The sequence below is a fragment of the Sinohyriopsis cumingii genome, unplaced genomic scaffold (assembly GCF_028554795.1).
Source record: "Sinohyriopsis cumingii isolate HCF-2022 unplaced genomic scaffold, ASM2855479v2 utg001101l, whole genome shotgun sequence".
In the NCBI taxonomy this organism is placed as follows: domain Eukaryota; kingdom Metazoa; phylum Mollusca; class Bivalvia; order Unionida; family Unionidae; genus Sinohyriopsis; species Sinohyriopsis cumingii.
This window is the reverse complement of record NW_028315960.1, coordinates 500,567-516,458: the sequence shown is the minus strand read 5'-3', so window position 1 is coordinate 516,458 and position 15,892 is coordinate 500,567. Positions and strand designations below refer to the sequence as shown.

Sequence of the window (15,892 nt, the reverse complement as noted above, 5' to 3'; positions counted from 1 at the left end):
GATGACAATGATTTCAGTGTGTTTCTGGCACACCGCGTGGTGTGTAAGCCCCGCCACCTATGGACGACGAAGAAGAACATCATATCTGCGTCATCGTGAATTACCTTTAGTATTTGGGTGAAGTGCTGAGAAACGTACAACATGTCAGCATTCTTTTGCTATACGGGGCTGAAGACGTGAATGGTAATCTAGCATTATAATCACCATCGACGATTACTTTTTTTACGGCGGTTTAGGTCACCAGTGCTGGGTCCTCTTGATGTTGGAGATAAACGTCATGGGGTTCTCAGTGATGACAAATGTTTCAACACTGTGTTCTAGGCCGTGGCATCTGTCATCATCATGGCCTTCTTTATATCGGCGTCGTTGTAGATTTCACTGTTAACCTAAACAACTCTGCCGCTGCAACAACAATTAACCAAACCCACTTTCCCCCTCGACGTTTGGGCCAGCCTGGAGAAGACTTGAGACTAACTTTATTGTGTCTCCATGGCCGCTTGGACCAGGCGATCTAACTGCACTTGCGAATTAAACTGAGAATAGTGCTTGATTGAGGCATAGGCTTAAGATTTCCAGCTTGCTTCATGCATCCCCTTCTCCAGCCTCACCCCTCGCGCGCGCAAAAATACTATTTTAGGTCTCTGGTCGACGATCAATAACACCGGATTTTGAAGTTGTAAACTTTGTGCACTAGGCACTTTGATAACTCAAACACTGTAAATCCACTGTAAATTGGAGTGAAATTTTCCTGTTAGTCATACTAAATGTGACTAAGTCATCATCAATAATTGTCCTTCTTGTCAATAATATATCATTTGTGGTATTGAAAAATAATGCCATCTACTCGTGTTTAAACTTTTTGAAATGATAATGGAAACGTAATAGAACCTCCAAATACGGTTTTAAAACGCAACCACCATAATTGTCATCTGGTTATTTTGAACAAATTTTCTTCTACTCCTCTAATTTGTTCGTCACTTAATTCTCTAAAGTTATTTACCGGCATGTACTGAGACCATCTCCAGTAATACACATTGTTAAGCAGGAGGTAGATAATAAATTACCTTGGCATTGGTATTGACCTTATGTACTCACTGTCATTCGGCATCTTATCATCTGTCCTTAATTTCTCGACATTGTCACACACCATTAATGTCTATATTTGCCATTTAGTAATCGTGGATATCTGCAGGTGTATTCGGGTTTAAATGTTACACGGAATTTTGAACATACTGATGATCACCAATTGATTTGCATGAATCATTCGTGTATGAGCAAAACTTCTCTATTTGTCTCAAAAACTGCTTTGTCATGTTTTCCACAGCCTCTTTTATTTTGCTATGATATAAGCCTTTCCTCCGATATTTTGATTTCATGTCTCTAAAATGTTTCGTTATATAATGGAACTTTTTATCGCTTTACTTTGTTTGTCTTGTGTACAGAGAAAAAGCAAGCATTTGTTACAGCTATATTTCTCTCCGTGATGTCTAACTTCGAATCCTTGCAATGTTATTCTCCATGTTTCTAGTTATTATGATCACCATATGAAATATGTTTAACACGTCAACATGTATCTGTCTTCCTATCTCGGTTATTCTAATCTTTTTTTTAATGTAAGACGGCTCAGCTGTATTATATACATTTACAGACATATCAAGTTCACGTTAATTTTTTTCATGTCCTCTATTTTCACAGGACATCTATTATATCAGCAACTGTATATATCCAACTTATGATTTGATGGTCTCTGTGAATTTATTTTGGGAGTATTTCAAACTTATGCCACATGTTAGAAAAAAAATTAATTATTCACAATTTTTTGCTAATGAACGTTTTTAAAAAAAAATACAAAAAAAAATTCCTTTGAGTTGTTGGTTTGCATCTATTTACAAAGTTAATTATTTCAATCCTGTGAAACATCCGTCTGCACATTCATTTGTGTCTGTCCAAAGTTGATATGTAAAATGATCATTAAAAGTTCACTGACATCTTCAAAGATATACGGTTTGCAGCGCATGCCCTGTAATTTAAAATGTTATCAATTCTTACATTGTACAGCGATTTAATGTCGTATTCCCTTGACTCAAGCCACTATGGTTCATACATGAACGACAAACTGAATTTCGTGTTTAGGCAAGAACCGATCTGTAGACCTTCGTTCTCATATCAGACTATACAATGTACCTTTCTTACTAGTAATGCAATGTTCCTGTATAGTAGCATACAAGCAGACAATATCTGCTGTTTGTTACATGCAAAGTACGATGTTTCACTTCGATCGATCAAATTGTAGATTAAGACACATTTCCACATATTCAGCGCACATGTCAAAGGCATGGAATGTGTGTTTATCTTTATGTTTCTTAGTTCAAGCTCCGATGCCGCCGTTACGTGCAAAACGTTGTATATGCACAATCACCTGAATAATACTGAATCTTGAAAGATATTGGTCCTAAACATCTTTGGATGCCCTTGAAACTAAATAATATGGATGATCTATTGCCTTATAAACCATATAATTTCTCCCTCAAACCGAGAAATATGGCCATTTTTTCACATGAGTACGAATTAATCCTATGTTCATCTGCAATATTCTGGGTCATTCGATTGATTTCACTCGAAAGTGGAACACAAGATTTGATAACGTCATCGTTGTAAACAGAAGAAGCCAACAACACTATATGTCGGATACGGTAGGTGAGCTGTATGTGCTATTATTTTAGGTTAATATTATTGTAGGTTACTTATTCCAAATACAAATAAATTGTATATGAAATGAAGGAAAAAGATCAAGCGTATTGTTTATGACATTTGTACAATAGTTAAAAAGCGGGTCTACCTCTTTTCATTCATTCTCGAATCAATTTGTCCGCCATGTGCGAATGTTGTTGTTATTAGATTAGTCACTAGCGGAATTTGTCGATTATACAGCGTCATTACTTTTGAAGTACTTTCGTAAACAAACGGAATTACGAGCGACTTCGGCGACTGGATTAAGATGTGGCACCTCTTAATTCTAAATTGAATATTTGAACGTCTTTTAAACCTAGCATCTTGATTATTTCAAAGAAAGGTTAGTGTCAGATAACTTTTTTTAACGGATCATTTCCACCCTTTCCGACTTTTAGTTAGATTGGAAGACTGGTGAAATGTATGAAAAATGGCGGCGTTGGGGCTAAAATATTGGCATGATTTTTAATTCCATTTCTGCAATCATTCGTTCCATTCTACTTTTAATGCCTTATTAGTTTTCCTATTCGTATTTAGTTTGTAATTTTATTTTAAAATGTTTGTGAAAATAGTTGTATAGTCGCTGTAAACTCCATTGTGACACAACACTGTCTTTTTAATACATATTACTCTTTGTTTATTAGTTATCAGACAGTGGAGAGGTCTGAAATGTATTAAATGATAATCGCACACAGTAAGTTGGTGTTTTGTTGGTGGGGCATTTATCGATTTTGTTTTTGGTATTAGCCGTATATCTTAGTCTGTTTGTACTAATGATTTAGTGATGATAGGTCATTTTATTGGCCTATCACTTTTGTTCTTAGTAAATGATTACATTTATGATAATTTAATAGAGTAAAGTGGCGAAAACCCTACTGTAAGTAACGGCGATACTTTAGCAATGTACAACTGAGCTATAATTATCTCTTCCTATTGCAAAATAGAGAGATGAGTCTTGAAGCTGAGATTGTCTCACTTTATTTTGACAGAGAAAGATACTATTTAAATGTACAATAGCAGACAACAATAAACATCATTTGACAGAATAATGGAATTAGCTCATTTAAAATTTATTTAATAAAGAACAGCACAAATCATTTGCAATCGTATATGTAATGTAAGGAATAGTAGATATAGAAAATTAACCTTAAAATGTATTCATTGAGACTGATCTTTCATTTTTTTTTATAATTGTGTGATCAATTTTCAGACAATGAAATACACGTCAATCAGTGACAAAACTTGTCACTTACCAAGACACTTTGAACTTTGTTTTATGCAAATATTTACAAAACAAAAGTAGTTCTGAGAACAAAAGAAAATGGCATTATTTATATCAAAAATATATAAGACTTCATCCAAGGTGTAGGACACAATATCACTGTGCTGTTATATTTCATGCGTACTTTATGTACAGGGTATCAATGTTTGAGCAAGATTATTCTATTTCATATTTCAAACTTAATTAACGGAACCAAAAGGAATTGTCAAGATAACAAATAAGACATGATTGAAGTGAATTAGAAGAAATAAAGAACACACTTAAAGCTTAGTCAATGTACGTGGGGGATATTTTGTAAAGATGATGTCACGTTAGCGTTCATTATCATTTGTCTCCCTGTGGTTTTATGGTTCCATTACTAGTACAAAGAATATATGCATTATAAGGATATTTCATTTGTGCTTGTTAATAGTTATCTTTACAAACTACCTATTATATATGTTTAGAATGTCACCATTTTAGTTAATCCCCATATATGAATATAATATATGTTGGGAAGCTAGGTCTTTTCTTCAATCCGAATTATAAAACACTTACATCAATGTAAACCATCACTATAATACACGCACATGACGAAAATTGGTAAGAAACCTCACCATTTTAATAATAATAATAATAATAATAATAATAATAATAATAACTAAAGCAGATACAATCTCAGACCACCGCAGTTCCCATTTTTTTTATTGCATGTTCCATCCATGTCGCTATGTTTCCCAGCGACAGGACATCACACATAATCTGTCTTATATATGTTGTATCGTAATCCTATGACTGCATGTATAGAGTTTGGTCAAACATATTTGAAAATCCCATTGTAATTTAAATTTGTGCTTATCTTATATCCGACACTCTGCTAGGGACCCTAAGGTATGTGCCAGTGACCACCATCTCTTGCAGATAGTAACCCCAATGGAAACTTTACTACCCAGTTCCATACATTTTCAGACAACTTCTTAGGAGGAGATTTGGTAACGGACAGACGGACAGACAGAGTGTGTTAGAATATTCCTGCTAAAACAATGTGATAATATTGCTACTGTGTTAAATCATATTGACAGCCACTGTATTCTGAATAAATTCTGAAAATTGTCTAGGGGATAGTGAACTCTGTACCTTATTGTTTCTATGAAAACGATTTTATTAAAACCCTAAAACCTGATTGCTGACTTAGAATATATTTCTCATTCTTGTTGGAATTAAAAGTAGCAATTGTCTTTGTTCTCCAAGAAACTGGGTAAAATTTACTTTGTTGTACAATTGTAACCATAAATTCAGCATTTCCAATAATTAATATTTTCTATAACACAATGCTAAACTTTTCGTTTCGAACGTAATCGTACTGCTATTTAATAAAGCATGCAAACATAAATTAAGGCAAACTTAAATTATTGTCAATATAGTTTTGAATTCGTCAAGTGCCGTAATATTAGTTCCACCTTACTTCTTGACTTTTAAAGTGTCCTACACATGGCTCTAAAATAATATACAGTTTCCTCCACTGGCATGTTAGAGTGATAAAGACGGAGATCTACAATTCTAACTTTTTGTAGCTAATTTTAAAAGGATAATGGAGTAGGAAAAAATGTGAATATGTTTGTTGAATTACTATTGGTAGAAGAGCGTGTAAATTTCAGGATATGACAATTTGCTGCATGGTTTTGGAATTAAATTACAAATTTCCTACAGTAATACATACTTTTATAATACAGTATTACATACTTTTGTTTTATTATTTTAAAATTAGTCTTAAAAATCTGAATTTAAACAGTTACATTTTTATTAAAAACACAATACTATATCGTGAAATGAGTGTTTTTTCTCCGGAAATTGTGTAGTCTCGAAGACATGTAAGTATTCTTGCCGCTTCAGGCTGTGGGTTTTCAAGCTTTGACAAAGCAGTCAATGAACATTCATCCCAGACTACATATTCCATAATGCCCTTGATATGGCCAATTTATAACTTAGAGATCGTCTGCCTGGCACGTTGTATTTTAGCTTTGGCTTTTCGAAATAATACTGTTTTCAGAATGCTATCGATATCACGTGTCAATCTGATATTTTATGGAAGTAGTACTCCAAGATGATGAAAAGCCACATGCCGAAGAAACAAATTCAGCTAATTTTGCTACTTTTATATTCGTGACAAACGTGACCATTTTTCCCGGATTGAATTTTAAGAACCAATTTATTAGATCAATTTTTATGAGCTGTTTAACTTCAAGACTAAATGAGGATGAATATTGTAAAGCGGAATCACCTCCAAAGAGACAGGTGAGAAAACTTGTGCCATCAGAGACGTCGTTTACATAGATTTGAAACAAGAAAGGCTCAATAACAGATCTTTGTAGTAAGACAGTATTCATACTCTTGTCTCTTAAATATGTATCGTTCCAATACTTAGATAGCTTTCACACAATTTCGGTATAATATCTGGAACAGATATTCGTTCATTTAAAACAGACGTTCCCGTTAACAAACCCATCCAGATTTATTGAAAATTCAAAACATCCAATACAACAATGTTGAGATTGTTCCATTCACTTACATAAACTTTGAGACAGTTCCATAAGTTCAACAACAGTGGTGTGAGCGCAAAGGATTGATACTTGTAATAAAGATGATAATTATTCATAGAAATTTGTTGCGACACAGCCAAGAAGATATATGTGTATAATTTGAAATTTCGTGTAAACCACATGTTTTTAGGAATGAGAAGAACATACAGCAGTTTCTGTCTATCTAGAAATTTAATTTCTTAGGAGGATAGATTAAGAAGAATAATTAGTGGTGCTCCTGTTGTTTGTCCAAGCCTACAATCACTGTATGACTTACGTCATAAGGTTCCTTAGCTTTATTTACAGGAACAGATGTAATTTCTTTCTAAGAAATTGTAATTCATTCAGTGTATCATTGCTTCCTTATTGCAAATATGGGAGGGAAACATTACTATCATTAATAGCTCGTATATGTTCATTTACTAAGCTAGCCTATTCATTTTAGTTGTAAATTTTAATAAAAAAAATTATTACTTGTAATTTTTTAATGCTGGAAAGGATTTTGAAGAATTTGTGTCTTTCAAAAAGAGACCGTGTAATTTTCCAAAATGGTTTTGGATATTTTTTCTCAGAATTGAAAACATGCGCATCATAATTATCCATACATTGCTATTTTGGCATCCTGTTATGATAGCCAAAGTTCAAATCGCTCAGACAATAGTTAAATAGTTTATCGGAAATTATACCATGATGCCGTCTGTATTGCAGCTTCTGCATTTTGTAAACGAATCTTTAATACAATCGTGTTTTAAACTATACATATGGATGAGAGAATTTAAATGTGTTGTTACAGCATAAATTGATAAATCGTCAGCTATACTTCGAAGGATTTTTATTCCAGATGATTCTAGCATAAAAAACGAAGCAAAGAAATTTCTTTTTCCTTTAATACCCCCACACAAAATGACTAAGAGGAGTACCAATAAGACAAATGGAATATTTTTGATGTGTGGCAATACAGCAACTGCATATAATTGCTTAAAAACATATTTCGAAACTTATTTATCACGTTTATTTGCAGGCCTTTCCCACTGAACAACACAGAACGATTATCGAATGTCCCAGTGGGCATTCTGTACTGTATTATAGGGTTATCTATAATCATTACGAATTTTATTATGTTGATACTGCTCTCCATTGGGGTGATTGCCATTAAGACAAGATATCGACAAATCAGATATAAAATTCTAAATGTACAACACTGTATTACTGACATCGAGCCCTAAGGACGAGAAGAGAATGATAGATAGAAATAGATTTTAAAAAAAGCTATAGACGAGAAGATGTGTACAAAGTTTTCGTGAGTGTTATAATTGGCTGGTTAATTTGGCATACAACTGGGAAGGTGTATTGACTTTAAAGTCGAAACATAGACTTGATACAGTGTTAAAACCGCATACTAAATATCTTCAATACATATTGAATAAATATTGAGTTATATTTCGAGATAAAATCATAATGTAAACTCTGGAAGAATGGATATTACAGCCCTTTGTCTAGAACAACGAGCACACAGGATGATTTTGAACAAATTACATGTAAGAAGATAATCAGATCAGTTACGTAGCAGATGAAGCAAAGAATCTCTCTCTCTCTCACTATATATATATATATATATCTGTGCGTGTGTGTAACGTGTAATTATTAGATATACATTATTTGTAAGGCAATTTAAATAATTACAGCAAAGTTGTGTTACAGCTATTATTCAACTTTGAAAATAATCTAAATTTAAAACACCAGTGCTTTTAATTAATATGAATTTTAAACATTCAAAAGCATTTGACAATGAAAATTTAATTCCGCTCAACATGTTCGATATACGAATTCAGTACAAAATAGTACAGTATTACCGATGTCACATTATCAACTTTGTTTCAGTGTTAGCGTCTACATTATACAACATTATATTAATGTAATCAGCTGGAATCAGCCAATCAAAAATGGGAATACAATTTGAAATGCCCGGAAACAACACGATTAATAAAACATTAATGGATATTAAAGCACAATAAAGTATAATTTGCATAATTAGTTATGTTAATAAACATCATTAACTTATATGATAATGTATTACGTATATTATGTTTCCTGTATTATATACTTAGCATAATTGAGGAAGTTTTATGGTAAGGTATTTATAAATCTAAACAAAAGGATAACAAAATGCCGTACATTCTTTTTAGACATACAAGAGGTCGAGCTTGAAAATTAAATTCTCGAATGGTATATATTCAGTGAAACTCTTTTACTTGTTTGTTCCAATTAAAAATTAGAAATAGCTGTTCTGTATTAATTATGATATGATAAATGTCAGAGGATGAAACTAGGATGTCTAATTCTGAATTTACATGAAATATCTCGCATTCGTCGACTTATCTGAATGAAATATTCCCATCACGTGTCCAAAGGAATTGCTTCTGTGCTTTTTTGTATGATTGACGCACATATTCCGGCACCGATTTTAATGCCATGCTTATATTAAAGATCACCATGCAGCACGTAATCAGCTGGAATCAGCCAATCAAAAATAGGAATTCGGAAGTGTTATTGTGGTATTCTTTTTGAGATTTTAAACAGACGATCTGACCTAACTACCTATTATAAAATTAAAGTTTTAAAAGACATAAAAATAGTTTCTATCATTTGAGAGTCATATGGAGCGAAATGTCAAAATTATTAAACAGGTTTTCTAACTAGTTTCTGAGAATGGGCAGAAATTAAGATTTTGTTCACATGACGAAAAGCACGAATTTGTGTCAACAAGGTTTGAGGTAATTTTATTGATTATGTCTGAAATTCACATGGGCACTATTATTTTTCAAGTAAGCATATACGGCAGTGTAGTCACGATATGGCGCAATTATTACAAGAATTAAAATCAGGCTCCATTCATCTTAAATTAGAGTAATATACAAAAATACTTCGCCGTTAAATTATTACAGTAATTATTCAAACATTTGCCCTATCGGCCGTAGACAAGTCATATTACAGCCGGGTGTTAGCTCGTATAAATACGAATTATGTAACACGGGACAACGTTTGTTTAATAAATAATATTGCTTGTAAACTTTACCAGGAACGCAACACAACAGTTCCATTTAGGTCACACCTGTAATGTGAAGTCAGCGTGAAAAACACTTATTCGTTTACAATTTATAATAAGCAGAATTACTTATATTATTTGCTTGAGCAAGAAGAAACGTATTTTGAGCAATACGTAATGTATCGGGTTACATTCCCATTCAAGATTCAAACAAGAACATTGTTCTGTCTTAAATTGTTATTTAATAAGTTATATTTTTCTATTTTGACGTCATGTGCAACGTTTCATTCTTTAACGTATATATAGGTTTGCAAAAGCTTGAAATTATTCAAATAGTTTCATAAATTTAATAATAAATTTATTCACATTTGAGATCATGTTTATCGCATAGATTTTTTTAATGGAAGTAGTTTAGAGAGAAAGAAGAAGAAATAACATCGTTTATTCTGAATCAGACACTGTACATTTCATTTGGTGTACGTAATAAAAAACAACACTAGCAGTTGTATAACCAGTGACATTTGAAAGTAGATCCTTTTGCCTATTATAATTCAAAGAGCAACTGTCCTTTCAAATCATTAGAATGTTTGACATGCGTCATATTTCAATTCTGGACCTCCGATGAAAAGTCATGTGTGATGTCACATAGTTAGCTAGAGTTATGTTAGGTGAGACAGAGACATCGTTTTCTACGAGAACGTTTACAAGGTTTCCACCTATAGTGTGATAATTCCACTACTATAGACGCATAATTGTATACGACAGAAAAGGTCCCATTTCTACTTGTTGGATATGCATGTTAAGGGACGATTATTGGATGCAGAAACTGTACAAAATCTAGACTGAAGATGATGATGAGTCTAGTAATTCAAGATTTAATATATTTGTGACCGGATATTTGCATTACTTGATTTAAAAAAAACCACAAAAAACGATGCTTTGTTTGGATGTCGTTCGATATTTGGAAGACACTGATTTTTCCAAATTCTTCTCTGAACACAGTCGAGTTTATTTGCTCCTATAAGTTCACATTTAAACCAAATTTTCATAGGTTTGGTACCTGTTATACCCCTCCAAACCCTCTATCCGTTGACCAAAACTTTTAATTATATTTTTAACTTGCCCCATGTGTGGTAAATTGGCCATATTCTGAAATACGGAGCCTTTTTCACCAAATTCAATCCCGGCAATCGATTTGATAAAGTTCTTCCTAAATGATAATAGTAAAAGCAAACAAAAATTGTTTTGGAAAACAGGGTATGGAAAATTAACACGGTCGCAGCCAATCAGAGAATAAAGGGCACGAATTTAATGAATCTATTTAGACCAATCAGAATTTAATGGATCTATTTAGACCAATCAGATTCACATAAAGTTAAATGCTATCATCTTGACATATCAAAAACATTAAACTGCATACCGACTGTTTGATAAACAATCTGAAACTGATTCAAACAAAGTCATATCTATGGCGCAATGTAAGAAGTTGGATATTTTACATGTGTGCTCATCTTAAACAATTATTTATAGTAATAATTCCTAAAAATTCTATGTTTTGCCAGCCCTAAAATTAGTCGACGGTTTCCATGAATTGTATTTGAAATTGGCAGAAATATAAGTATGTACTACGTAGTTGGATTCAATGTCATGCCAGCACAATACTGCCAATATGATGCCACCACAGAACAAAGTTATGAAAAGGTAAATATAAATCATTGCTAAAATTAAATAATAAGTAAATATATAAATGAAAACGCTATGAAGATAAAGCCTTTCAAACAACATAAACATGAAATACTAAATGACAGAGTTAATAGGCATAGCTGCTACAATTCTGCAAAACGTTTAGTGATCATTACAAGATAAAAGTAAAAAATATAAAATCAGTTAAACATATAGTCAACATTTTGTAATTAATCACATGAAAAAAATACCGATTTTGTTTGACGAAACCTTAGAATGATGAAGCGAAAATGCACATCGATCATCGAATATGTAATAAAAATATTAACTCTCAAGAATCATTTTTGCAGACGAGTCATCATCATACGCCTCATAGTGGTTTACCTTTCATTGAAAGATGCTATCACTGCTACAACGCCGTACAGTATGGTGGTAAAATGGATCATTGACTAATCAGATCGCCATATATGTGTGACAAATTACGCAATTTTATCTGGCTGGAACTGTTTCGAGGTGACAATTAACCCATTTGGACACCCATGTACTTTTCTCTGTATAACAGTACCCTTTCCCACTCTATATAATTCATTTCGTCTAATTTTAGCACGCTTTATCAGTCCTGTCTAAATAAAAATATTTTTTATATGTAGTAAAATTCTCATATAAATAATCATGTTAATGGACAGATCAAGCATTCTCCACTTTTGTGATAGGTGAATAGGTGTTGATTGGTCAACCTTTGTTTATGTTGATTAGTAGATAGGACATTCTCCGCTTTGAGATTGGTCAGTCTTTATGTCGGCCAGTAGCTTTTCTGATGCGTCAGTTTTAGTTTATGTTAATGATTACATAAAACATATTCCGTTTTCTTTTTAATAGGTCAGTTTCGTTTATGTAAATGAGTAGATATATTATAATCTTTTTCTCATTGGTCAAATTTTGTTTGGGATACCGTGAAGATTAAGCATTCTCAGGTTGTTATTTTTGTGTTTATGCTAATCAGTACATCTAAAAATGTTATTAACTTCGTTCCGTTTGTACATGTTTATACAAACCAGATATATTTGGGATATTTCTTTTGTATAATCTTGTGAAATGAATAGACGTTTTGAAAAACAACCAAATATTATCAACCTTCTGAAATTAGATTGCGAATTCAAAAGGTACTTTGTTTAGTACAAATATATCATTCCGTTTGCTTCTAAAGGAATCTAGATGGCTCTATTTATTAGAAATCGCGTACCGTTTGGAATCAGCAGGCTGCATAACACAGAAATAGATGCACGAATGAAATAAACATATTAAGTATTTAAAAAGCAGAATAATTTCAAACTTGAATCACTATCATGCACTCGTCTCGTATTTTCGATCACTTTTTATGAATTAGTACAAATCATTAACAGTCTTGCTTAGTTTTAATGAAAGATACAACATTCTCACTAAGCCAGTAACAATTTGTTCCAAATATGGAATGATGGATCATGATTTATCAAGATATTTCTCCTTGGACCGGCATGCTATCTAAAGGAATATAAGAACATTGAACTTAACGCATATGTACCACTTTAGGATAGCTCAAAGATGGCAAAACATTATGTAATTTGCTTTATGTTTCTGTTAAAAGCGAAGACATCTTTGAATCACACACGTACATTTAATGTGTACGAAATGTCCCAATCTGATATGCCAACATCGCTAAATGTTTTCAATTCAAAATTATATAGATCTCCTTCTAATAAACAATATATCATCACCGAATAAAATGTTTCAAGACAAACAACATCATTTGCAATAAAATGCACGGTGGAATATAAATATGCACAGGTGAACCGTTCTTTGGATTATATGTCTCCTTCGGTGTAGGGAGCCTGTATCGGGGTGTGATAGTAGCAACTGTTGGGATATCTATTGAAGTTGATTTTCTGTCAGGTTGTTCCAACTTTGTTTTATCCTCATGCTCATAGGGGGTAGCAAGAGGGAAATACGGACACGATCTAGGAGGATTGCTAGGGATAATATAATAGTTTCTTGGGATAAAATCACCCCTTATGATCGAGTTTACAGCCTCTTTATGGCAGTCAGCTGCGTTCAAAACATATATTCTGCCCGCTTCGCCTTGATTCACCCCCTCTGCTCTGAATATCCAACACATGAACTCTTCGTGTCTGTGTAATGACCTCGTGATTATAGCGCGTGTAATTCCATCGAACTTCATAGATGCAATGCATTTGTAATCCTGCTGTTGGCTGTCAGTTTTTGAAGTACAGTTTAGGGCCACTTTGACAATTCTGTCATAGAAATGACGGTGGTTTGCGTAGTAAATAAAGCAGGTATCGCATTGATTTTGTTCCCGTGTGTACAGTGTTTCACCTCTGAATCCTGTCCATTCGGTTAAAGAGCAATTGACGCTAAAATGGTATCGAGAGTCGATCAAAATCTTCATCGGTTCTTCAGACAGACTTTTTCCAAACCGAGCCTTCTCGTCGCTGCTTGGCTGGAATTTCGAATTATTACAGATAACAGATTTTAAATTTCCCCACTCATGTACAGGCCACGAAACTCTCTGCCCAAGACGATATTCAACAGCTGAGTTCGCAACTTTCTGAATATCAAGGCATGCATAGCGAGGGAAGCACCCGTTATCAAATGTCTGTAATAACATGGTTCTATTTTGGAAATCATGCCCGTCTGTTTCATAACACTGAAATTTTCCAGCATCTCCTATTTCTAGTCCATAGAAGTTAATTATAACGGTGTTTTTGTTCTCTCCGTAATCTTCATACCAATTTCCACGTAAGTGTTCTGGGAAGGTGCACGGGTTGAGCTCCCCGCTACATTGCTTGCATGCCTTAGGACAATGTCTCCTGATTCCTGTTTCACAAAATCGTTTTTCAGAACAGTAGCTTAGTTCGTCTGCGCAAATTGAATTTACTATATGTTGCTCGAATTCAAGAGTCAGATAATTCGAAGTGTCCCTAATTTGTCCATGTCCATCCCCAGGGTCACACACGAAATCCATAAAAATGTGACCCTCTTCAATTTTATTCAGAGGGCTTTTACCTTTCAGTCTGAGACACCAGACGTGGAAATCCTCCTCTTGTGGTCTAAGGATGACAAATGTATAGTTTCCATGGACCCACGTGGCAACACAGTATAAGGACTGATTGACCTTCATTTCTAGTGCACTGTCCATGCATACTGTTGACCGGAAGTTGATATGAATTCCATCCCCTGATTCACATTCGCTTTCGATTCGCGGGGGAACGTACTGATCTGGACATTTGGACTGCCCGTGAGAAGTTATCAAACGCATGTTATATCCTCCAATAAATGGGCAAAGAATAGACTGTTTGTGAAAGTTCTCCATTGACACTATAGGCCAGTTGTCTAAAATGAGACTATCATCATCGCATGACTTCGGGCTGTGATAAGACAGAGGTTGCGATTCCCTAATTTGAATAATATTATCTGATCGACGAATGAACTGCATACAGAGAAATTTAGCAGGAGTTTTTAGGCTCTTATCGGTATGTTCCACCTCGTAGGTGTCGTTGGCTTCCTTCTGAATGCATCTCCTCTCGTATTCCTGACACTGGCTAAGCCCAGTTCGGCACCTGGACGCAGAGATGACGTCACCACGGAAGTATGCTTTAAACGTCACACCATCGTTATAGCTGGCGGTCCACGCCGATGTTGTTTGTACATATTTAGGAAACCTGCAATTTTGGGTGGACAATTCGAAAAGTACCAATAGAAAATAGGCACAAAGTTGGATTTCTTTAGTCGGATGACAGATTGAAACCATTGTAGCACTTAGAAAATGTTGCACTGCTGAACTGACACATCAACCGAAAGGAACCAATCTGAAAGGAAAATAAACTCTGTGTTATTGGCTCGAATAAAGTAATATGAAAATGTACTGAAGTTTCTACATGAAAATCAAACTTGTCGCACTGGATAATGAAGTCAAGAAGCAGGTGATCAGCAAACAAACAATACATTTAACTACATTGATAAAATATGCAACCAGTATACTTGACTTTACAATGATCTCATTGTTTTTTACTATTTCTTGCATGAATCTTGATATTTAATGTTCTAAATAAAACTTAAAACCGGTACTTATAGAATGCTTGCAGATATCTTGATAAATTGTCTTCCGTCTAATAAATAATTCCTAAATCATGCATGGCAAAGAGGACTCAAAGCAATCAGTAAAACGAGTACGAAAATAACCTCATTACTGCAGAAGAAATAAAACTAAAATACCTTTTAAGAGTCCGATGTAATACTGTCACACAAGCTTATTGTTTCTCACATAAAGTACAAACAATTTTTGCTCTGCGCCGTGCCCCATTGTCATTTTTACACTGTGCACACACACACACACACACACAGAGAGACAGACAGACAGACGGGACAGACACACACACAAACTGTGCTGTGCCCCATTGTTATTCTTACACTGCACACACACACACACAGACAGACAGACAGACACACACACACACACACACACACATATATATATATATATATATATATATATATATATATATATATATATATATATATATATATATATATATATAA

General features: G+C 33.9%; 1 protein-coding gene across 1 annotated transcript in view; it reads right to left on the bottom strand.

Annotated features, from left to right (window-relative positions):
- Positions 1-3,692: 3,692 nt before the first annotated feature.
- Positions 3,693-15,892, bottom strand: part of LOC149772842 (uncharacterized) — a 66,895-nt gene continuing 54,695 nt past the window's right edge. Inside the window, exon 3 of the mRNA XM_089947208.1 lies at positions 3,693-15,162. Coding sequence (XP_089803334.1) covers positions 13,050-15,104 — 2,055 coding nt within the window. The 5' untranslated portion in view covers positions 15,105-15,162 and the 3' untranslated portion in view covers positions 3,693-13,049. The remainder of the gene's footprint in view (positions 15,163-15,892) is intronic.